The following is a 25,956-nucleotide window of genomic DNA, read 5'->3' as shown; positions in this document are numbered from 1 at the left end:
ACGGCAGGTCTTTTCTTCCTGCCGTAGAGGCCGCCCTTCCTCCATAAATATAGAAATAAAAACATATCCAATAAGAGACGTTTAAAGAAAAAGTTCTGTATGTTGAAAAAGAAAACATTAATAACATCCTCTCGTTGGATAGAGGCAGGAAGGAAGCATTTCCTTTGATACTGTTTATTGTTGTTTGATTTTCAGTATGACAGGCAGGTAAATAAATAGATGTTATCTTTCTTCATGTTGACATTTACCTGCAGGAGATGATACGAATTACACGAGTTTGTGCACGAGAGAGCAAGAATAAAGACGTTTTTCTTGAGTATCACATGATTTTAAAGACAACCCTCAAACAGGGTTCCTTTGAAAATGTAGATCAGAATTATTAACAGTTCCCTTTTGAGTCAAGATGCAAGAATGTCCAACTCTGTCATCTTCTCATCTTGCATCACAATCTGGTTCAGAGTTCAGGAATAACTCGATGTATCTTTCTCCTAAAGAGAGGAGAGAGAAGGTTGAAATGTTCAGTTAAAAGATGACATCATATCACGTGTTGTTTTTTTTATTTTTTATTTCTAAGTTTGTTTTTGGTATTATAATAATAATACTAATTTATTTATTTTTATTTATTTTTCAATTTTTATTAAACGGGACATATCACGCTTTTTTCATCAATATATATATTGGTCTAAGAGGTCCCCAAAACATGTCTTTAAAGTTTATGCTCAAAAAAACACTTTGAAATCAGATTTTGGTCTGCCTGAAAAGTCCTCTTCTTCAGTCCTCCTCAGAACACTCTGTTTTCTCTCTGACCACGCCCCCTCCGGAAGTGGATGTGCCTCGGCTCTCCAGCACGTTGATCTAATGTTTACATGTTGGCTGAATATACACGGCTGCTCACAGACCCGCGTTACTTCAACCCTCTGAATCTGATCCAGAATCTGATCCTGACGGAGAGGCGCCTGCAGCAGGACCTTTCTGAACCATTGGTCACAGATTTAGTGTTTCTTGTTGTTTTATTTATCAGTATGTAGACGTGTGTCTTGGTACACAGCTACGAACATGTAGCTATGTGGCTATGCTAACTAGCGCTAGCACTTATCCATGATAAATAAAAATCATCCACTAGATCTTCAAATCTGCAGACGTGGGGAGTAAAACCGACCTCTGCCAGAAAGGCAGCAGGACCTTTCTGAAGGATTGGTCACAGATTCTGTGTTTCTTGTTGTTTTATTTGTCAGTATGGAGACGTGTGTCTTGGTACACAGCTACAGCTACAGCTACAGCTACAGCTTCAGCTACAGCTACAGCTACAGCTATGAACATATAGCTATGTGGCTATGCTAACTAGCGCTAGCACTTATCCATGACAAATAAAAATCATCCACTATATCTTCAAATCTGCAGACGTGGGGAGTAAAACCGACCTTTGTGTTTATTAAGACAGCCTACAACTAGCATGCCTCCCTCCTAAGCTCCTTGTTAGCACACATTTGTGCAGGTAATGAAAAACGGAGGGGGGATTCAGTATTATTTTATACAGTCTATGGGCTGAACAAGCTCTGAGCTCTGACTCCGTGACAGACCGGATATTGTTGTTACGTAACAAAAACACGGAAGTCTGAAACGGCTCGTTTCACACACATTTACAGAAAGGTGGAGAAATCAGAACAGGGGCAGAATGGATTTTTTTCATTCTCGGGGGGTTTGTAGACAGGGACACATATTTCAGGTAAAGAACCATTAAAAAGTCAATTTTGCATGATATGTCACCTTTAATATTTAAAAGATAAATCAGTGAAAAAAAATATTGTTTTATTTACAATATTTATTATTATTTATTAACCTATTTATCTTATTGTAGTTTCACTATTATTTATTTTCCTTTTTTATTTATTTATTTATCTTTTATTTCAAATTATTATCATTTATTGTGATTGGCTACTTTTTACCAGACAGGAAATGAAAAGCTGAAACTTCAACGCATGTACAAATGTAAGGGTGTAAAAACAAATGCAGGGTCGGCCTGTGCAGGAGGAAGTAGGAACCTCACAAACCCTTTCAACACCTACCCGAGTGACATTAAGACTGGTGCTAATAACGACCAGCAGGGGGCCACAGGTCTCACGGGAGGATTCTGTGAGAACCTTCTCTTCAGTCTCACCTATGTGCTGTCTGTTTTTGCTCATGGCATCCATGGCCTCCTGATGGCAGCCGAAGTAAACGTCAGCCTCTCCCAGAAACCCCCCGTCACGCCCGCATTCGATCTGGATCTTTGAGACGACGAAAGGAGAGAAGAACTGCAAGAGAAAGACAGAAACATGAATGATATGAAGGGGGTCGACGCAGTAGCTTTAGGGTGCGTGTTTCTTTTACCTTTATGATTTCTTCTACAGAAACCTGGAAGGGAAGACCTCGTGCATGGACGAAATGAAGAGGGGGTCCTGAGGGAGAGGATAGTTTAGACAAGTGAAGCTACACATTTGCTCCAACAGAGAGGGGGACACTTCAATTCTATTTCATAAACAAGTCATTTTATAAAACCAGTTTAAATGAAAAAAATGAGCCTTTAAATCCTCTCACCAGTCCTGTTAGACGTCTGAGAGACGGTCTGAGAAGTAACTGCACTCTTCTTCTTCCCCCGTACGGCACTAATCTCATCACTCCTGCTGGGAAACACCTCGATGTATCTGCAAATACAGAGAGAGAGAGCTGAAGACGAGCAACATGAGAACAATGCAGGATGATGAAGCTCATATCAGCCATTATCCACTCCTTGTTCCCACCCCCTTCAAATCTGCAGCTGTCAGTCCCACCCTGAAGAAACCTGGTACAGACCCCAACGACTTCAATAACCTCCGCCCCATTTCTCACCTCCCTTTCATTTCCAAAATTCTAGAAAAAACCATTGCCTCTCAACTCCACTCCCATCTCACCAGCAACAACCTCTACGAACGATTCCAGTCTGGTTTCCGTCCCCGCCACAGCACAGAAACAGCCCTCATCAAGATCACTAACGACCTCCTCATGGCAGCTGACTCCGGTTTAATCTCCATCCTCATCCTCCTCGATCTGAGTGCGGCCTTCGAAACCATTTCTCACCCCATCCTCCTCAATAGACTCTCCTCCATAGGCGTCACTGACACCCCCCTGCACTGGTTTCACTCCTACCTCACGGGCCGCACTCAGCTCATCCAACTCAAATCCTTCACTTCTCAACCCTGCCCCGTCACTTCAGGTGTGCCCCAGGGCTCTGTCCTGGGGCCCCTCCTCTTCATCACCTACCTTCTCCCACTTGGCAATATCTTCCTCTACCTTTCCAGTAAGCCCGACTCCACTTTCCCACCCTCCTCCCTCACCCTCTGCCTCTCTGAGATCAAGTCCTGGTTCACCTCCAACTTCCTTCAACTCAACAGCAATAAAACAGAACTCCTCCTTATAGGTTCTAAGTCCACCCTATCCAAAGCCGACAGTTTCTCCCTCACCAAAGACAGTTCAACAGTGTCCCCCTCCCCTCAGGTAAAGAGTCTGGGTGTCATCCTCGACAGCTCACTTTCTTTCAACTCTCACATCAATAGCATAACCCGGTCTGCATACTTCCATCTCTGCAACATCAACCGTCTCCGCCCCTCTCTCACCCCTCACACCACTGCTATCCTGGTCCACAGTCTCGTCACCTCCCGTATTGATTATTGTAATTCACTCCTCTTCTGTGTCCCTCACAAATCCCTCCATAAACTTCAACTGGTCCAGAACTCTGCAGCCCGCATCATCACCAGAACCCCCTCCTTTCACTACATCACCCCCGTCCTCCAGCAGCTTCACTGGCTACCGGTCAAACTCAGAATTAATTTCAAAATCCTCCTGTACACATTCAAGGCCATCCACAACCTCTCCCCTCTGTATCTGTCTGATCTCCTCCACATTGTCACCCCCTCTCGCTCCCTCAGGTCTTCCTCCTCCCTCCACCTCTTTGTGCCCCCCTGCCCGTCTCAGCACCATGGGGAGCAGAGCTTTCAGTCGCTCTGCTCCCCAACTCTGGAACTCACTCCCACCAGACATCCGAAACTCTGACTCACTACCCCGGTTCAAATCCAAACTTAAAACTCATCTGTTTCAAACTGCATTCCCTGTCTGATTGCACTGCCTCATTTTAACTTGGTGTAACTGCTTGTTTTTATTTATTTCATCACGTTGTTTTTATTTATTGTGTTTTAATCTGTCTGTAAAGTGACCTTGAGTGCTTTGAAAGGCGCTTCTAAATAAAATGTATTATTATTATTATTATTATTATTATCATGCATGCCTTTCAGTGAGCGTGTGCAGTGTCATACCTGTTCCCGATGAGCTCTTTGTGTCTCTGCAGAGCTTCATTGGCTACTTCTTGAGACGCAAACTGCACATAGCCCTCACCAGTCTTTCTCCCTCTGTTGTCTATGACCAGAGTGATTCCATTCTGCAGGATATCCAAACCTAGAGACACAAAACACAGTTTCACTTTTGGTATTAACATTCAAAAATCCCTCTCTGTGTTCTCTCTTGAGTTCTAGTGTTGTTTGATTCCCTCAATTTGTCAACTCAGCACCTTTCATACATTCAAGCATGCAGCCTAAAGTGCTTGACAAAAATACAAAATAAAACAGAGACAGAAAACTACAGCAACAGGTAAAATAAGATAAGATGGAGGAATGTAATATCAAATACTGAAAAATAAAAATAAATCAAGACATCATGATAGAATAAATCAATAAAATAAAATAATAAATACCAGTAAAATGAAATAAAATCACCTAAAAAAATCAATCGGATAAATACAAGAAAAATGAAATAAAATCAATACAATAAAGTCAATAAAATAAAATCAGATAAATATCAGAAAAATAAAATAAAATGATTATGATCAAAAAAAATCAATCAATTAAAATCTGATAATGGCCAGAAAAATGTAATAAAGATCATTATGATAAAAAAAATAATTTACATAAAAATCATGAAAATACCAGAAAATTTAATTTAATTTAATTTAATTTAATTTAATTTAATTTAAAAATGAAAATGATGCAAATAATGTGGGGTGATTCGTGTATTACAATTTCTAGTTTTCCTTATTGTAAAACATTTATCATCAACACACCCTCTACTCACGACCTGTACAACACTTTTGTTCAATTCCACATACCTGAGGGATCACCAGGTGAGATCCACTACCCCTCAGAGGCTGATATTGTAACTTTTTGCTGCAGTGTTTGTCTGACAGCTTTATTTTGGGTTTGTTTTTTTTATCAGGGATGTAACACAAAGAACGCAAGGACTAAAGTTAAAGAGTTAATAAGATATGAGAAAAAGAATAAGGACACTTTATTTGTGCGCTGACAGATCCAACAACCTCAAAATCAGAGCACTTCTTCTATTTCTGGCTATTAAAAATATGTCATTTTCACAAAGTGTGCTTTGTGTGCTTTGTATCGCTATTGTTGTCGACAAAGGTGATACCAGAAGTCCCATCCCACATAGATTCTGATTGGTGGGTGATAAAAAAGTGACTTTGTTGAGCGCTGTTGTTTCCAAAAGTGTTTGCAACTTCAAACAGCTGACCCTGATGACATTTATGCACTTAGTGTTTGTTTTGGTGGTGCCAGTTTTAGTGGACTTAGCCCCTCACTGTAACAACCACACTGAGCCTGCGGGGTAGATAAGGACTCTTCTTCCTACTCTTGCTGCTGCCAACAACAATATACAACAACAACACCTTTGCACTTTTGACAGGCCAGTGAATCCTTAAAGGTGACATATCACACTTTTTTCATCAATATATATTGGTCTAAGAGGTCCCCAAAACATGTCTTTAAAGTTTATGCTCAAAAAAACACTTTGAAATCAGATTTTGGTCTGCCTGAAAAACCCTCTTCTTCAGCCCTCCTCAGAACAGTCTGTTTTCTCTCTGACCACGCCCCCTCAGGAAGTGGATGTGCCCTCGGCTCTCCAGCACGTTGATCTAATGTTTACATGTTGGCTGAATATACACGGCTGCTCACAGACCCGCGTTACTTCAACCCTCTGAATCTGATCCAGAATCTGATCCTGACGGAGAGGCGCCTGCAGCAGGACCTTTCTGAACCATTGGTCACAGATTTAGTGTTTCTTGTTGTTTTATTTATCAGTATGTCGACGTGTGTCTTGGTGCACAGCTATGAACATGTAGCTATGTGGATATGCTAACTAGCGCTAGCACTTATCCATGACAAATAAAAATCATCCACTAGATCTTCAAATCTGCAGACGTGGGGAGTAAAACCGAGCTCTGCCAGAAAGGCAGCAGGACCTTTCTGAAGAATTGGTCACAGATTCTGTGTTAGTTGTTGTTTTATTTGTCAGTATGTCGACGTCTGTCTTGGTACGCAGCTACAGCTACAGCTACCACATGTAGCTATGTGGCTATGCTAACTGGTGATAGCACTTATCCATGATAAATAAAAATCATCCACTAGATCTTCAAATCTGCAGACGTGGGGAGTAAAACCGACCTTTGTGTTTATTAAGACAGCCTACAACTAGCATGCCTCCCTCCTAAGCTCCTTGTTAGCACACGTGTGCAGGGAATGAAAAACAGAGGAGGGGTTGAGTTGTATTTTATACAGTCTATGGGCTGAACAAGCTCCGAGCTCTGACTCCGTGACAGACCGGATATTGTTGTGACGTAACAAAAACACTGAAGTCTGAAACGGCTGGTTTCACACACATTTACAGAAAGGTGGAGAAATCAGAACAAGGGCAGAATGGATTCTTTTCATTCTCGGGGGGTTTGTAGACAGGGACACATATTTCAGGTAGAGAACCATTAAAAAGTCCATTTTGCATGATATGTCACCTTTAAACACTGTTCATCATGAGGAATCAAAATGTTCTCACACTCAGTCTGTCAGCGTTTCCAGCAATAGTGAGGTCATCATATAGAGAATCAAGTGTTTCCAGAGTACATGGAGGCGGTTGGTGCATACCTGAGAAGAACTGTTCAATGTCGCCCTCCATGCAGCTGAAGGGGAGACCTCTGACCCGGACCACCCCGTCATTAGCTGGAGTCCGGACAACTTTCTTCAGGATCTCTTCTGCATCCTTGTTCGTCACTTCATACACTAATAAAACACACAAAGACCGGCTCAACTCAATGCACAACACTTCAGTCTGCTGCTGAATGTAACATGTATTCATGGGAAGGTGCATCAGCTTCTGTATTATAACAAATAGACAAACCTTCAACGTAGCGTGGACCGAGGTACTGCCGGTGCTTCTCCAGAGCTTTCCTGACGTCCTCCTCGTGCTCCATCTCCATGAAGGCTCTGCCTGTCGGCCTCCCCGACCGGTCCACAGTGAGATGGATCCCTTTCTCTCCATCACGGATTCTACAGTCTGAAGCAGAACAAGTAAGTTAGTGAATATTTACTCTTAGTTTCACTAAATAATAATAATAATAATAATAATAACTGGTATTTATATAGCGCTTTTGAAGAAACCCAAGGTTGCTTCACAGGGTCAGGTAGGGGGTCTGGGGGGTAGGTGGGGATAACACTATCTAATGGGGAAAGACCTTGAGGAAAAGGTGCGTTTTGACTGCTTTTTTAAAACTGTCAAGGGTTGGGGTGCTGCGGATGTCAGGAGGGAGCATAGACTGTAAAAAATATGGACGTAGTATCCGTGACGTCACCCATCTGTTTCCGAAGAGCTGTTTTGAGACCAATCGGCAGCAGCAGCCATATTGCTTCTGTCGAGCCAGTGTGACGTAAAGAGGCGGGCTTTGAGCCTCCTAGCCAACAGCTGCAGTGTTCCCACAGGCAGCTGTGCCTCTCATTGGAAGACTGGTAATCTCAATATCTTCGAAAATTGCCGAATTAGAAAAAAATTCACCCCCTCACAGTGAGAGGACATCGAGAAATTAGCTATCCAGACTACACTCATCTTTTGTACCAGGCTGTAAACATGTTTATTAATGCTGCAAAGATCGTCTTTTCCCCATTCATGTGTATGTGACTTCCGGTACTTCCGGAGCCAGCCTCAAGCGGATCCTCGATGAACTGCAGCTTTTAACACTTCCGCATTGACTCATATTTTTAGACCGGAGGTTGCCGCTTGGGAGGGAGAGAGTTCCACAGAGTAGGGGCTGCCACACTGAATGCTCTGTCTCCAAAAGTCTGCAGCTTAATCCGGGGGAATGGAGAGGAGACCCAGGTCCGAAGACCGTAGGTTCCGGGATGGAGTGTGTTGGTGGAGGACGTCAGCCAGGTATTGGGGGGGTGAGGGCATGCAGGGACTTGTAAGTGAGGAGGAGGAGCTTATAGGAGATACGGTACTTTACAGGGAGCCAGTGGAGGTGAACGAGAGTGGGGGTGATATGCTGCCAGGGCTTAGTGTGCGGGAGAACCCTGGCAGCTGAGTTCTGCACATATTGGAGCCTGTCCAGGAAATTGATGGGTACCCCGAACAGAACTCCATTGCAGTAATCCACTGAAGCGCATTCCACCAAAGCGAGACACTCACCTGAGAAGAATTGCAGGATGTCCTGAGTTGAACACGACCATGGGAGGCCTTTCAACTGCACGATGTACACCTCCTTCTGCTCTGGTTCTGGATCAGACTGGTAGGCTGGCAGTGGAGGGTATTCGTCTTCGCATGATGCTCCTGTCTGCAAGACATGATGTGACATTTAACTCTCTGCTCATGTGCACTTAAACTCTTATTTACAATCTGAAACCACCTGTAGAGTGTTTCTATGAATGTGTGTTGCCCTGTTTTTATTGAATCTGCTCTTAAAATCTCATTTATCAGATGCATTGTACCCAAAAACATCATCATCATGACTGCTATCATCCTTTTAAACAGCTTAATGTGATATTTGTGTCTTAAAAATACCTTTTACATCAATTTAGAGTGTTAACTTGTGTATTCCCACCTCGTTTAACTCAGTAATGCACACATAGGAACACTTTGACAGCTGATGCAATGAGAATCAAGTGATCAGAGATGATCCTCCTCTGTATGTGACCTACCTTTGAACAGAAGCTGACCTGGCTGTTCCTCACTGCAGACGGAAGCTCACACAGCCTCTGCAGACACACAGCCCTGGGTGATAATGATGACAATGATCTCTGCTGGATGAACCTGCCTGTTAAAACGCTGCTTCTTGTTTTGATCCCCGCTGACAGAGCTACCTGTCTAACTGCGACACACCGCTGCATTAACAATAACAGAGACCTACTGTTACCTGACATTTTAGCCAAGAGTGTGAGATAAAGAACATCAGACTGGAACTAATATATGTCCGAAGAGTCTCTTTGGTGTTGGCTGGTTAATGTAGAAACCAAGCTGCCGGTTTACCCTGTTTCTAAGCAGCTAAACTACCTCACGTGGGTCAGTCAAGGGCAGTTTACACTGTGCTATCAAGCTAACGGCAACGAGTTGTAAACTTCCGGTTTACTTCCGGGTTCGTCTTCTTTTTATTTATTTTTTTATTTTTTTTATTTTTTTTGTCACGTTTTTTTTAAGGAATGAGGAGCGACAAAAATACAACAAGAATTACAATAAGAAAATAAGAATTAAAAATGTTAAATATTAAAAAGGAGAAAGGGAGATTGTATTATGTATGTATTAGCATAACATGAAAAGGGGTGTTAAAACTTTGTAGATGACCATAATTATGATAGCTCCTGTATTTATTATTTATTATTTATTATTTATTATTTATTATTTATTATTTATTATTCATTATTTATTATTTATTATTTATTATTTAAAAGGACCATACATATTAATTAACTAATCTGTAAATATGCCAGAGTTAGCCAAAAGGCTAGTTTACACCCATAGTCCCTTGCCAGATGGTAAAAAGGGCTCCCTAAAAAGATCATGATTAAACAAAGATAAAATAGAGGAAAATAAAATAAAAATAAAAAGGTATAGGAAAAACCAAAACACAAACAAACAAACAAAAAAGAGAAGAAAAGAAAAGTGCAAATAGCACCATACGATTAAAAATGACTAAAAGCTACATAAGGACATGATATGACAGTTTTTGAGAAAGTGTCCATGGACATAAAACACATGGAGCAAGACAATCAGGAAGTAGCAATGAGGAAATGTTAAAGAAGACACATGCAGACACAACAGGACAACATTTAACAGTGCTGTATATATTTGCATCTGGCAGTGACTATCAATCATTAAACTAGCTGCATGCAGATCAAATGAGGCAACATATAGACTAAGCGACAGATGAGCATACTGTCAAGCAACAGTATGTTTAAAAAACACAGGACAAATTCACAGATGGTCGACACAAGGTGGCATCAGCAGGGGGAGATGTGTTTAGTGCTGACAGATTTGGTTGCTTATGAGCCGCTGCTTCAAGTGAAAACTGAATGACCGGTATGTGTGTGCGGTATTTGTCAGTCCAGTTCAGTGTCTTCATCGTGTATAACTCTCCCTAGAATATGTTATTTTTAATAAAGAATAAAAATATAACACTGTAAATTAATTTTGGTCCTACATAGCATATTAAGATAAGATAAGATATTACTTTATTGATCCCCTGGGGGAAATTCAGTTGTTGCAGCAACCCAGACTTAAGTGCAATCAAGAAGAAGTTTCAATTATTAACATGAAATAATCAAAAATAAAATAGATAAATAAAGATAGAGTACAAATTTAGATATATACAAATGTTACGAATGGTTTAAATAGTAGTAATTTATTACAGGCAGTATTAAGAATGATTCAGTAGTGACAGGTTGACATGGTGTGATTATGGGTTGGTTATGACAGAGTAAGCAATATAATAAATAAATATGGGTTTATAATATGAATGTGAGTTGTAGTAAACAATAATAATGTAACATAATATAATATAACAATAATAATGTAATATAACAAAATATTATATATCATAAATATTACACAAATATTCAAAATTATTTTAAATTAATCTAACCGTAAGTCATAATTAATGAGTAATTGCCTCAAATCGACTTTTACAGACAACACAAGAATGAGAAAGATAATTGCTAAATGTTTTAATTGAATTATTAAATACAATTTTTATTATTATTATTAAATTAATTCCTCAAATAAACTGTATTCAATTCATACAAATTTATTGTTAACCAAACATTGTTGTTTGTTTGTAGTGAACTCATAAACAGTCCAGATACATGTCCTGTTAATGTTGTTAAAGGGACTATTTCTAAAGTGTCTGTTGTTACATTTGTTATCCTTTATAATTAAGCTGTTTACTCAAACATATGTGATCTGAGAAAACAGTGAAGTACACAATTCATGTATTCAGGCAAACTGCATAAATAATATTCCAGTCTTCTGTCTTTAACTTTGGTGGTATTAAGAGGAAATGGGATTCTACAAACCCCTGTGTGCTTGACGATCATCTTCCCCCTCAGTACTTCCTCTCTCTCTCTCTGCTCAGGTTAATGTTCCCCCTATACTGCCACCTAGAGGTTGGGATGCTGTTAAAAGCCCTCATAAAGTCCTATGTGTTACATTGAAATGATTTAAATTCCTCAGTCACAGAGCATTGTTTGTGGTTGTGAAACACTTGCAGCATTAAGATGATTATCACAAAACTAATTTAGATAAAACGGATACCTCTGACTCTAATGTCTGATCATCTCTGATACAACACCCCACGTACAAACGCTCTCAGTTTGAGTTTGTTCTGATTGGAGCTGCTGCAGGAAGCAGATTAATACGTTTCTAATTCTGATTTAGCCTGAGATAACACACTCAACATCATGTTTATGAGGAAGATTGACGATTACCTCTTCATGAAATTAGATTTTCTCTCATAATATGAAATCTGGTGTTCCTACTGTGAATATATAGCCTTTTACATGCTACTTTATTTCAATAAATACAATTTCTGGGGAAAAAGATCCTCCAATATGGTGTTTATAGTGTACAGCAGTTCAAAATCTAAAAATATTTCATTTAAATGTCACAGATGAGAGTTTATCTTTTGATTGAATGCACCATCAAATACAACTTTGTATTTTGTGTATCCCTGAGGGTTACATTTTTCTTACCATGGGAATGAATTTCTAAATTACAGTATTTTTCTGAGATAGACAAAATGCAGGTTATTCTGTTACATTCAGATACATTAAATTAGTTTCATTAGAAAATTGAAAAATTAATTTTAGGGGTGGACAGAAAAAAATAATCCAGGTTCATGTGGCAATGTTGTGAAGGCGATCCACATCCACCTCATCACCACCAAAGCCCGGACCTCCTTTGGTCTCACCTCCGTCCAGTTTTCTGCTGTAAATGACTGGAATCACCTGCAACAATCCCTAAAGCTGATCTCTCTCATTCCACTCGCCACTTTCAAAAACTTATTACATCCCATAACTCAACATCACTTTCTTTTAAGATAAGATAAGATAAGATAAAATAAGATAAGATAAGATACTCCTTTATTCGTCCCACAACGGGGAAATTCATGAAGTTACAACAGCACACAAAAAGGTGTACAGTACAAGAATTTCAACAAGAATATATATAGGAAAAAATGTTCATCAGAGACGACAGCTTGGCAACAACTCTCCAGTCAGCCACCACCTCCACAGGGTCCAGGAACGGGGATAGAACTGTGTGCACACAACAGTTTGAAACTATGTATGGCATATAGATGGCTATGACAAATGAAAGCCCTGTGGAATATGCATCAGTGGTTGCATTGATGGTTTCTCAAGAAAAATTATACGGCTAGGAGCAAACAAGCATACATTTATTAAATTATTTTTTTGACTTTTCAAAAAAAAAAAAAAAAAATGATTTTACTTTTCCTAAAAAGAATTTTTACTTTTAATTTTTAATTTTTTTTTTACTTTTCCTAAAAAAAAAAAGTCTTCTTTTTCAAATTTTTTTTTAAACTGGCGGAAACCAGCATCCATACAATTTGACCCGCAACATTACAGGAGGGTTAAAATCAAAATGGTTTCTCAAGAAAAATGATAGGGCTAGAAGCATACAAGCATACATTTATTAATTTTTTTTTAACTTTTCCTAAAAAAAAAAAAAGAAAAATAATAATATTTTTTTTTTACTTTTTTTTTTACTTTTCCTAAAAAAGATTTTTTTTTTTTTTTTTTTTTTTTTTTAAACTGGCGGAAACGGGCTTCCATACAATTTGACCCGCAACATTACAGGAGGGTTAAAATCAAAATGGTTTCTCAAGAAAAATGACACAGCTAGAAGCATACAAGCATCCATCCATCCATCCATCTTCTTCCGCTTATCCGGGTCCGGGTCGCGGGGGCAGCAGTCTCAGCAGGGAAGCCCAGACACTCCTCTCCCCGGCCACTTCCACCAGCTCTTCTGGGAGGATACCGAGGCGCTCCAAGGCCAGCTGAGAGACATAGTCTCGCCAGCGTGTCCTGGGCCTTCCCCGTGGCCTCCTCCCAGTCGGACATGCCCGAAACACCTCCCCAGGGAGATGCCCGGGAGGCATCCTAACCAGATGCCCGAACCACCTCATCTGGCTCCTTTCGATCCGGAGGAGCAGCGGCTCTACTTTGAGCCTCTCCCGGATGTCTGAGCTCCTGACCCTATCTCTAAGGTTGAGCACACCCTGCGGAGAAAGCTCATTTCGGCCGCTTGTATTCGCAATCTCGTTCTTTCGGTCACTACCCACAGCTCGTGACCATAGGTGAGGGTCGGAACGTAGATTGACCGGTAAATTGAGAGCTTTGCCTTCTGGCTCAGCTCTCTCTTCATACATACAAGCATACGATTATAATTTTTTTTTTTACTTTTCCTAAAAAAAAAAAAAAAAATTATAATTTTTTTTTTTTTTACTTTTCCTAAAAAAAAAAATCTAAATTATAAAAAAAAAAAAAATTTTTTTTTTTAAACTGGCGGAAACGGGCTTCCATACAATTGGGCCCGCAACATTACAGGAGGGTTAAAATCAAAATGGTTTCTCAAGAAAAATGATGACTAGAAGCATACAAGCATACATTTATTAAATTATTTTTTAACTTTTCAAAAAAAAAATAATAATAATATTTTACTTTTCCTAAAAAGAATTTTTACTTTTAATTTTTAATTTTTTAATTTTTTTCCTAAAAAAATTTTTTTTTATTTTTTATTTTTTATTTTTTTTACTTTTCCTAAAAAAAAAATCTAAATTAAGAAAAAAAAAATAAATTTTTTTTTAAACTGGCGGAAACGGGCTTCCATACAATTGGGCCCGCAACATTACAGGAGGGTTAAAATCAAAATGGTTTCTCAAGAAAAATGATACGACTAGAAGCATACAAGCATACATTTATTAAATTATTTTTTAACTTTTCAAAAAAAAAAATTATAATAATATTTTACTTTTCCTAAAAAGAATTTTTACTTTTAATTTTTTTTTTTTTTTTTTTTTTCCTAAAAAATTTTTTTTTTTTTTTTAATTTTTTTTTTTTTTTACTTTTCCTAAAAAAAGTATTTTTCAATATTTTTTTTTGAAACTGGCGGAAACGAGCATCCATACAATTTGACCCGCTACATTACAGGAGGGTTAAAATCTAAATGGTTTGTTTCCAACCTGTTTGATCTACCTTTCTGTTCCTTTCTGCAGTACCTGAAGGCAACACTGTTCACCAGGATGAAAGGGGGATAGAGGAAAAAAAGGAAAACACCGGATCACATGACCATCTCTGCTCTTCCCTGCAGTAACAATCTCTCCTCCTGCTCCTACTCCTCCCCCTCCTCCTCCTCCTCCTGCCTGCCTGCCTGCGACAGCTCAGCCCTGGTGTGGTCGCTCTAACTAACGCACGTCAACGGAAAGGAAAAACAGTCCGTCCGTCGTGAAGGCCTCTGCCACACCGAGAACTCTGCCCACAGCGACGACGGATTACAGACTCACATTATATACACACACACACTGTGCGTACAGAGGTGCTGCTGCTGTTATTTTAACTTCATAGCCGTGTAAGAGAAAGAAAAAGACAGTTTTCATAATGGCGACAGCTGCGGTGTCTGCCCCTGCGTGCAGCGGCCCCAGCCCCGGGCCGGGCACGGAGCTAGTCCGCGGGCAGGCCTTCGACGTCGGGCCTCGGTACAGCAACCTCTCCTACATCGGGGAAGGAGCCTACGGGATGGTGTGGTAAGTTCCCCCTCGAAAAGCTTCTCTACTTCGGACACATTTGGATACTTTACTGGGTGTATTGTTGAGACAAAGTTGTTTCTTTTTCGGTTATAAAACAACTAAATGTTTGAGCTAAGGAGCAACAGTGTTCTAACCGTCGGGGAGGCTTCTGTAGTTCTGATTCCTCGACTAGACCTTAATGGACTTACCTGGAAATCCACTTAATTAGGATACCAAACACTCACTTGAACAGAAAGGGAGCTGCTTATTAATATTATGTACAACCAAATTCATATTTAACATTTGTTCAATTGTATATTCAACACTAAAGACGATTACCGAATTAGCAAAATTTGGCATTTTGTCAATAACATGTTTTCAACAAGCACACACACAACAGGGTGTGTTCTTCTTCATCCCCCACTTTAGCTTTACTGTGATTTAACTTCCAGTGTAGTGGGTTATATCTCAAAGTACTATTATTCTACTTTAATACTTCCCCACTGAGTATTCCAGATGTGATCAATGTTAAATATATGTTGCTTTATTGTGGACACATTTTTTATTCAGGGTTATATTTCCACCTAGCTGCACCTTTGAGCTGCACATGTTGATGCTGTGTGGAGTACATTTGCATAATTGTGTGGAATTGTATTGTAAGAGACACCTCAAGGGGTTTGTAGTGTGTATTTGTTTCAGATATACTTCATCCTTGGGAGATATTCAGTCATTAAAGTTGCTCTATACACAATAATTAAGATTATCAAATAATATTAATTGAAGAAGTATTTAATAAGATGTAGATACAATGAAAATAATGATAATAAAAGTGTGTACAGAAGACAAAAAATAAGCAATGCAGGAAATAAATGGTTGAAGTCCCCAGAGATCAGGAACGTGAAAAATTCAGTACCTACTTACACAATATATATGACAGAATTTATTATTTTTTTAAATTATATTTTTTATACTTTATTATATATATATAATTTTTTTTACATATTACATTATTTTAATTATTTATTTTCTCTTTATAATTTATTCTTATTTCTTATACTTTATTATTTTTTATTCCTATTTTTATACTTTAATATTTTTTTATTGTTGTTTTTTTTAAAACTTTATTTATGTATTATTTTTTCGATAATACAGAAGTGCTACTTTTTTTCTCTAGGCTGCATAAACATTACACAGAAGTGACTTTATTTTTCAAACATTTAAAAAAATTATATTTTTTATTTAATACATTTCAAGAAATAAAAAAGAGAGAAAATACACATAAACAAAACAAGCCTGTCAGCATTTGCATGGATGATTTTTCTTATATATATATATTTGTTTAAGACTACAAAAAACAATTCGTTTTCAACACATCCATGATTATAAGGTTTGATTAGTCATGCAGTAACAAAATTAAGGAAAATGTACAAAGAGAAAAGAGAGAGCTATAACAACAATAATTAAAAATAATAATATTAAAAATAAAAAATAAGGAAAGTGGAAGAATCTGATTTTATTTAAGGCCTGGAAATGTTTTTGTTATTTTTCCTTTCCCCCTTTAGTTTTTTCGCTGTTTTGTTTTTATGCTACATCAATGTTAGTTATATTTTTCCATCCTTTTCAAACATTTTAAAGGATACAGGATGCAGAACAGCTCTGTTGCACAACATTAATACAAGTCCTGGAATGAAAAGAGTTAAAAACTCAAGATAAGAGAATAAAAATAATATAAATATATGTAAAATATGACAAAAACAACAATAATAATAATACAAAATAATTTAAAGGAAGATTAAAATGATATCAATTGTAAGAGCTTATCTTGTAAGTCATATCTTCCATGCTTTGGATGTTAATCACAATGTCTATCCACTGATTAGTAGTGGGTGGTTCCTTACAGAGCCATCGCCTTGTCATGGCCCTTTTTGGTCGCCATTATAAAGATTGCCAAAAGCTCTCTATCACTTTTCACTTTAAGGTAACTTTAAGTTCCCCAGGTAAAAAGTCAGAATACTAAATCAATCAATCAAACAATTAGACTTTATTTACAATGACATTGTAACACAAAGTGCTGTACAAGAAAAACAACTTCAAATAGAATAAATTAAGAAAAAGATCCCACCCCCAGCCCCGACCACAAACCCACCCCACAATCCTAAGGTTAACAACACAATATGCAACAATAGTAATAAAAACAATACAAATAAAATAAATAAATAAAAAATCTAAATAATTTGCTGAACGAACTGAGGAAACACTCTCATGATATCTTAAAATCACCAAAGTGAAATACATATCTAAGATAATAAAAGACTAAAATATTAAACTATTAGAAGAAAATAAGATGTGAGACTTAAAATAAATAAATAAGTAAATAAATAAATAAAGTAGAATTAAAGTGACTAAATTTGAAATAGATAACTATTAAGAATAAAAAAAATCATATCCCAGGACTTCTCTGGCTGTTCTGTGGACACTGCTGGGATGTGCATTGGGCTGTCTCCAGGGATTCAAGTATTGCCCCACAGCCGGGGCAGATTTTCCACAATATGTTAGATAAACCAAGCGGCAACGTCCGGTCTCCATATAAAAAGCCCATGCGGAAGTGTTACAAACTGCAGTTCATTGAGAATCCACTAGAGGCTGGCTGCAGAAACACCAGAAACCACATACACACCCATTCAAAGAAGACCATCTTTACAGCAGAAATAAACATGTTTACAGCCTGGTTCAAAAAACAGTTCAGGCCTGAATAGCTCATTTCTCTATTGGCACACTCTGTACAGGGGCACATTTTTTTTATAACTTGTTATTTTTGAGGATATAACAATACAAGTTTTGCCCAAAAAAGAGCATGGCTGACTTGATTCACAAGCGGCCGCCCTGTAGCTGTTAACGAAAAGGCTAAAGACCCGCCTCACACTACCTCAACATAAGCTAGGTTGAGTTCAACATATCCAATATGGCACCCGCCGACAATCTGCTTCAAAACAGCGCTTCACAAACAGATGGTTGACGTCACAGATACTACATCCATTTATTATACAGTCTATAGTTTAAATGTAGCTTACAGAATTGTACACGGCATCCTTTTGCATGCTTAAAAGATTTAATTATGATTACAGCTTCTCAAATTACGTCACATTTGCTAGCTTTTGTATTGTAGCACATTTGTACCATCCTCCACTAATACTTTACATTGATTTAAATGGACTTGGCAGCTGTTTCTATCCCCCAAACTAAAGTAACAATCATGGTTAATACTTCACCGCCGTATACAGAGGATTTCATTCACAATCAACAGATACAATAGCATTACATCCTGTTTTCCACTTATGTTCATATCTCCCAAGAAGAGCGTGTGCGCCTGCTTTTGTTTGACATATTTGCATAATACATAGAAAATGACTAGCAGGAGGCACCTCACGGGGTTTCCCTCTTATATTTGTTTTGTGGCGAGCAATATTTCCACTTAATGATCTTCTATAAGTGGCGTAAGGGAAGATAAACTCGTAAGTAAAGTCGATCTATGCACACTTTTATTGTTGTTGTAACATAGCCGGCCTTAAATGTGCACACTGTACCATGTTACATAATATATTGTCCTTGTGTCAAACAGCAGCAGAGTACTTCTTTTTTTTCCCCCCCGTGTGGTGAGAGGAGCTGTGTTTCCTGAGAACACTGCTTCAACACACAGCCTGCCTACAGTGCAGAAACACACACAGCGAGGCGTTCAGTGTCTTTTCTTGTCTGCAAAATGGAAAACCCACCAAAAACAAACAGCCCTGGTTTTTTTCCCCCCATGATAAACCTCATAAAACAACATTTAAGCTCAAGCGTAGAAGAAGACAATGAATCAAGCAACTGTGACGGTTGATTAATCAGTTAATCAGCTACCTTCAAAGAATAACAATTAGGGAAGTCCTCATCAGCTTTTTTGGCCCCCAATACGATTTTTTAAAATTGAATATTTGATGATACCAAGTCCTGATCCGATACTTGTGTTTGCCTAGATAATACTTGCACAAGAGATAAGAGAGTTGAGCTGCACACTGTTTTTTTTTTCCTTTGACAAAAATAAGTGATTAAAAAAAGAACTAAAATATGTCTTATGTTTATTCCATTCAACTTAATCCAGCTAGCGTTGCTGCAAAAAACTCAGCTCTGCTGTATGAGACCCACCAAAACTGGCGTGCATGCATTACAGCACTCTCACGAGACAATGTGTGATTCCCAACGCCAGCGTCCGACTGAGAGACGGAGAACGTAGATATTGGGAGTGACAGCGAGATCGGAACGCGCCCGGTTGCATGCCACAAGCTACGGAGCAACATGTCAGTATAGAGAAAGGCAGCTGCCGCTAGTTTAGGACAGGCGGCAACCTCTGGTCTAAAAATATGGGTCCAATGTGGGAGTGCTAAAAACTGCAGTTCATCGAGGATCGACTTGAGGCTGGCTCCGGAAGTACCAGAAACCACATACACACCCATTCAAAAAAGCCGATCTGTACAGCAGAAATAAACATGTTTACAGCCTGGTACAAAAAACAAGTGTAGTCTGGATAGCTCATTACTGGATTGGCACTCATTGTACGGGGGCGTGATTTTTTTCATAACGTGGTCATTTCGAAGATATTGAGATTACAAGTCTTCCAATGAGAGGCACAGCTGACTTGACTGACAGGCGGGAACACTGTAGCTGTTGGCCAGGAGGCTCAAAGCCCGCCTCTTTCCGTCACAATCGCTCCACAGCAGCAATATGGCTGCCGCCACCAATTGTCCTCAAAACAGCGCTTCAGAAACAGATGGGTGACGTCATGGATACTACGTCCATATTTAATACAGTCTATGGTTTAGGAGCGACATGTCAGTACAGACTGTCCTGTGTTTGTTTTATGTGTTCGTCTTTTTGAGACATACGTCCCCAGAGAGTTACCGTAGGGTGCGTAGAGCAGATGTTTTTTTTTCTGTAATGTGTCTGGTGGTGCTCACGTGAGTTCGACAATAATTTTAATCATAGCTTGAGTTCTACATCAATGTGTCTTTTATTATTTTCTCATTATGTATACACGGTCATTACCTGCACACGTGTGTGCTAACAAGGAGCTTAGGAGGTAGGCATGCTAGTTGTAGGTCTTAATAAACACAAAGGTTGGTTTTACTCTCCACGTCAGCAGATTCGAAGATCTAGTGGATGATTTTTATTTGTCATGGAAAAGTGCTAGCGCTAGTTAGCATAGCCACATAGCTACATGTTCATAGCTGTGTACCAAGACACACGTCTACATTCTGATAAATAAAACAACAAGAAACACTAAATCTGTGACCAATGGTTCAGAAAGGTCCTGCTGCAGGCGCCTCTCCGTCAGGATCAGATTCTGGATCAGATTCAGAGGGTTGAAGTAACGCGGGTCTGTGAGCGGCCGTGTATATTCAGCCAACATGTAAACATTAGATCAACGTGCCGGAGAGCCGAGGGGACATCCACTTCCTGAGGGGGCGTGGTCAGAGAGAAAACAGACTGTTCTGAGGAGGACTGAAGAAGGTTTTTCAGGCAGACCAAAATCTGATTTCAAAGTGTTTTTTTGAGCATAAACTTTAAAGACATGTTTTTGGGACCTCTTAGACCAATATATATTGATGAAAAAAGCGTGATATGTCACCTTTAAGACAATACTATTTTTGAGGTGAGTTCTAAGGCCACATAAAATTACCTGAGAATTAATCATGACGGCTGAATGTTTCAATATTTCCTTTAATTGCGTCTCTAAGCAGATTATATTCCTGCTGTGCAAAGAAGTTAAATCTGCTTTCCAAGCACACTCACATGATCAAAGATTCATGTTAACTGTCTCCTTTAGAAAGACGGATAGATAAACAATCATTAAATATTTATTCCTATAATATTTAAGCAACTATTGGATCACAGGCAGGAGCTGAGTGTCTTTCTCAATGACTCGGATCCAAGAAAAAAATGTAAACCGTCCACTTTCCGAGGAGGATAAACATGACTGTGAAAGCTTAACATGCAAGCAAGCAGATTTAGGTCAAGATACCTGAAACAAAGAGCGTTTCTTATTTATGTAAGTGAAACTGGGCATGCCGCCTCTTTGCCATCAATTACTGTTGAATGGTACAAGCAGTAACTTGCAGGATTTGAGGTTTGCTGTATCTACACTTCACCTTTCAGAGTTTATCCGTCAGTGAAACTCTCGGGAAGGTTTAGCACTTCTTCTTATCACGTTTCACTTTCTGTAAGCGCCGGCCGAGCTCTTTTCTTTCTCTGTAAACTCACATCAGTGCTGTTCAAGAAGTGCTTTCTTCTCCACTAGCGTTATTGCGAGTGCTGCTTCCTGATAACTCGCTGTAATTTCGGGTACATTTTTAGTCCAAAGATGGTCTCTTGATGTGGAGAAAAACCGGATTATTCATGTTGATTTGATTGAGGAAGCATGTTGTGACCAGTTTGTGTCGTCTTGGTATGTTTTAATCCATGTGTTTGCTTTGTTTGGGCAGGTATGAACCGGGTCATGCCGGTCATAACAAAAACCTGAGCAGCTAACGTGTCTTACATCAAAAGTATAATAAACCATATGAAGAGTAAGAATCATAAACTAATAACACAATAAAAACAGTACACCCAGTTCTACATTGCTAACTAGGCCAACTACGTATATATGTGATAGAAGTGGAGTGGCAGGTAAACATAGTAGCGTAGCAGAGTAATATGTGACAGACAACAACGTAGCTCAGACCTCCCTCCTCTCTGTGTTACCCTCTGTGACACCTCAGAGCAGAGCCACACTCATCAACTGCAGGGATCTTCATCTCTGTTCCTACGGCTTTACCTGAAAGTGTGTTGAAACCATAGACTGTATAAAATATGGACGTAGTATCTGTGACGTCACCTATCTGTTCCTGAGAGCTGTTTTGAAGCCAACCGATGGCGGCAGCCATATTGGAAATGCAGAACTCAACAAGGCAGAGTGTGACGTAAAGGGGCGGAGTTTGAGCCTCCTAGCCAACAGCTATGTGTTCCAGACTGGGAGTCAGGTCAGTCATGTCCTTATTTGGGCAAAAACTCAGAATCTTAATATCTTCTGAACTGTTGCTTTAGAAAAAATTCACCCCCCGTACAGTTTGTGCCGATTGAGAAATTAGCTCTTTCCCACATGTCATTCCCCCACTCTCTCCCAGTTACCTACACTATCCACTGTCCTCTCCTATATAAAATAAAGGTGTAAAAAAAAATATATATATATGACTTAAAGGTGACATATCACGCTTTTTTCATCAATATATATTGGTCTAAGAGGTCCCCAAAACATGTCTTTAAAATTATGCTCAAAAAAACACTTTGAAATCAGATTTTAGTCTGCCTGAAAAACCCTCTTCTTCAGTCCTCCTCAGAACAATCTGTTTTCCCTCTGACCACGCCCCCTCAGGAAGTGGATGTCCCCTCGGCTCTCCAGCACGAATATACACGGCTGCTCACAGACCCGCGTTACTTCAACCCTCTGAATCTGATCCAGAATCTGATCCTGACGGAGAGGCGCCTGCAGCAGGACCTTTCTGAACCATTGGTCACAGATTTAGTGTTTCTTGTTGTTTTATTTGTCAGTATGTCGACATGTGTCTTGGTACACAGCTATGTGGCTATGCTAACTAGCGCTAGCACTTATCCATGATAAATAAAAATCATCCACTAGATCTTCAAATCTGCAGACGTGGGGAGTAAAACCGACCTCTGCCAGAAAGGCAGCAGGACCTTTCTGAAGGATTGGTCACAGATTTAGTGTTTCTTGTTGTTTTATTTGTCAGTATGTCGACGTGTGTCTTGGTACACAGCTACAGCTACAGCTGTAGCGCTGTAGCTATGTAGCTATGCTAACTAGTGCTAGCACTTTTCCATGGAAAATAAAAATCCTCCACTAGATCTTCAAATCTGCAGACGTGGGGAGTAAAACCGACCTCTGTGTTTATTAAGACAGCCTACAACTAGCATGCCTCCCTCCTAAACTCCTTGTTAGCACACATGTGTGCAGGGAATGAAAAACAGAGGAGGGATTGAGTTGTATTTTATACAGTCTATGGGCTGAACAAGCTCCGAGCTCTGACTCCGTTACAGACCGGATATTGTTGTGACGTAACAAAAACACAGAAGTCTGAAACGGCTCGTTTCAGCACACATTTACAGAAAGGTGGAGAAATCAGAACAGGGGCAGAATGGATTTTTTTCATTCTTGGGTGGGTTGTAGACATGCCAGGGGGACACATATTTCAGTTAGAGAACCATTAAAAAGTCGCTTTTGCATGATATGTCACCTTTAAAAGAAAAATAATATCAAATATGTTGTTTTTCTCCTAAGTTATATTTTCCGCAGCAACAAAACGTATATATCTGACGGTATTAAATACGGGTACAACAAGTTTAACGAGCTGAGTATCAACAATCAGGCTCATAAAAATAATCTCCACGGACATGCAGTCTCATAAAGTGAAGGCTCGTTCACCAATTCTAGTTTTGCTGCAACAAGACACGTGAACAGAAAATAACTTCAGACTCAGTGTCCAGTTTTCTGTCTACTTGTTCTTATTGAGAAAAATGAGCATGTGTACGCGGGCGGGTGTCATCCGGGAGCGCAACCGGGTTATAATCTAGTGGCAGACAAGCTCAGACGGCTCTGATGTTGCTGCTCTGCAAACAAGACATACTAGCAATTCCCACCAGTCTGTTGGCTTTGTATCTAAAGTTGGAAATGTTCTGTTTAAAGTTGTCAGCCTTCGTGTCCGCGCTGTTATTGGCAGCAGTTGCGTATTGATCGTCTTTAGCCGCCAGCTGAGCGTCTCTGCTGCGCGCAACACCTTTACCAGCCGATTCACATGATAACATGTCTTAAACTTTAAACACCTCCCTGATAGCTGAACCAAATATGAGACCACATGATGGGAAATGAAAACAAAAATGTGTGTTTCGAGTAAGTTCTTAACAATCAATGGATCGATGCTTGATTAATTGTTTATATCCCTGCTTGAAACAGCTACACCAGGAAGCAGCATGTTGAGTAAAATAAAGTATCCATAGATGTCTAAATTATATCAACTGGGAAGAAACAGAGAAACAGAAATTCAGATCACACAGATTTAGTAAGAAGCTACAAAGTCTGAGTTCTGAACAAAAAGAGGATTATAAAATCGTCTCTCTGTGGTCTCAGGCTCAGACAAGAGTTCAGCATTGCAGACTTGTTTCATGGGGGGTCATAGTGAGTCAACATACTTTCACATGCATGATCCCTTCAAACTTTCTAATACTGCAAAAATCAGTTCTATAAAAAAAAGGAAATAATGAACCACAAACGAATGAGAAATAAATAAATAAATGAAAGAATGAAAAGGTCATAAAGTTTGGGAACCACTGCACTAATGGATGAAGATAGAGCAGACACTCGTGTCTACATTGATCCTACTTCCTGACATCAGTGATGATTAATTAAAGCAACAGGCACAGACAGGTCCATCATGCTTGACTAAGGTTTCCAAGACAGGAATGGCTTCCAGTAAAACCCAAATCTCTCAGCTGGCAGGATGACAGACCACTAAAACCCTCATGTAGTTTTGTTTCTTTTTATAACCCCTGTAGTCCCAGAAAGCAGTGAAGCTCACGTCCACCAATGTTCTCACACTCGCAGGCTTCTTCCCCTCACATTAGTAAGACCTGCAGTGACTCTTCCCACCTCGCTGTTCTGAATTATCTGTATTTACAGTCACCTTTTACCCGTAACAAAAGCAGTATAATCAGCCCGGCTCTCAGCTGTAGTGTTGTCTCTGTATTCGTGGCGTGCTAAGAGGCAGTTGGAGTGGGCGATGTGTCAGCTTCCTTGCTCTCGTCTCGTTCTGTTCTTTTTGAAACCTGTAGTTTTGACTCGGTCGGTCGTGTTGCTTTGATGTGCAGCAGCCAGAGAAAGTGTTGCAGCGTGTACTTCATGCTCGTCCTCTAGGTTTGCATAAAGTATTTTTAAACGGTATCAGGAAGTTCTTCCCCGTCCGGCCTCTTGCGATAGTATTTCACCATAGTATACAAGTGTTGCATTTCCTTTCAGCTGCGTACAGCATGTTGACACAGAAAAGACGACTATATGCCAATGCCTCATTATCTTCAGTTCATGCATTGTCGCAAGCTTTACTCACGTTTTTAACAAAGGGAGACAAAGTTTCCAAGACATAGAAAGATGACTGTGATAGCTGAAAACATGCATGTTTGTTTAGGAGTGCTGGTGTGTTTGTTGTGAGAGATGCTCTTGAATACTTCTTCATTTCTCCTCAGAATATGTTACATAGGTGCAGAGTACAAAGAAACAGGCGTTCACACACTGATTCAAACGTGCTTACTGAAGTTGATGGCTGAGGATCTGGTGCAGATTTTGGGATAAGGCTAAAAATAAAATCACAATGACATTTCTTTAAAGCTTACTTTGTTGTAGCTCTTACGGCCAAATTCCACCAGATCCGTGTCCGGTCCGTCTCCGATCTGTCACGGCACCTGATCTGATAGGTTTATATCCTAGTCAATGTTGCCCCTTTTCGACCGAGGAAGTGTCAGGGCCGGTTTTCGGAGCCGGCGCTCAATTGAGCAACGCTGTCCATTTTTTTTTTACTATAGACTGTAAATAAAAATGGACAGCGTTGCTCCGCCTCTTCCCGTTGTACGGTTCTGAAGCCAAAAAATCCCTCTCCTGGGCGCCGCCATTGTGCAGCCAGAGCCTGTGAAGCCACTGTAATAAGCTCCGCCCTACAGCGTAGCGTCACAAGCAAGCGGCAAACTCCGGT

General features: G+C 39.5%; 2 protein-coding genes across 2 annotated transcripts in view; one reads left to right on the top strand and one right to left on the bottom strand.

The window, feature by feature from the left end:
- Positions 1–133: 133 nt before the first annotated feature.
- Positions 134–9,458, bottom strand: grsf1 (G-rich RNA sequence binding factor 1). Its single transcript, XM_034692345.1, has 10 exons — positions 9,036–9,458; positions 8,527–8,671; positions 7,246–7,401; positions 6,993–7,127; positions 4,329–4,467; positions 2,578–2,684; positions 2,371–2,438; positions 2,159–2,294; positions 437–488; positions 134–248 (listed from the first exon to the last, which is right to left on the bottom strand). The coding sequence occupies exons 1-10, from the start codon at positions 9,255–9,257 to the stop codon at positions 245–247; spliced, it is 1,164 nt and encodes a 387-aa protein (XP_034548236.1). The 5' UTR covers positions 9,258–9,458; the 3' UTR covers positions 134–244.
- Positions 9,459–14,597: 5,139 nt separating this feature from the next.
- Positions 14,598–25,956, top strand: part of mapk1 (mitogen-activated protein kinase 1) — a 55,710-nt gene continuing 44,351 nt past the window's right edge. The window contains exon 1 of the mRNA XM_034692346.1: positions 14,598–15,148. Within this exon, the coding sequence (XP_034548237.1) occupies positions 15,003–15,148 (146 nt within the window). The 5' untranslated portion in view covers positions 14,598–15,002. The remainder of the gene's footprint in view (positions 15,149–25,956) is intronic.

The sequence above is a fragment of the Notolabrus celidotus genome, chromosome 9 (genome assembly GCF_009762535.1).
Source record: "Notolabrus celidotus isolate fNotCel1 chromosome 9, fNotCel1.pri, whole genome shotgun sequence".
Classification (NCBI taxonomy): Eukaryota; Metazoa; Chordata; class Actinopteri; order Labriformes; family Labridae; genus Notolabrus; species Notolabrus celidotus.
This window is presented reverse-complemented; position numbering and strand designations above follow the sequence as displayed.

Excerpts from the sequence above, each read along its gene's own strand:
- grsf1 (XM_034692345.1), bottom strand. The coding sequence starts at position 9,257 with ATGTCAGGTAACAGTAGGTCTCTGTTATTGTTAATGCAGCGGTGTGTC. Across the intron at positions 7,402-8,526 it reads CATCCTGCAATTCTTCTCAG|ACTGTAGAATCCGTGATGGA; the intron begins GTGAGTGTCTCG and ends GTTCTGCTTCAG. Across the intron at positions 2,439-2,577 it reads TCAGACGTCTAACAGGACTG|GACCCCCTCTTCATTTCGTC; the intron begins GTGAGAGGATTT and ends CCTCTCCCTCAG.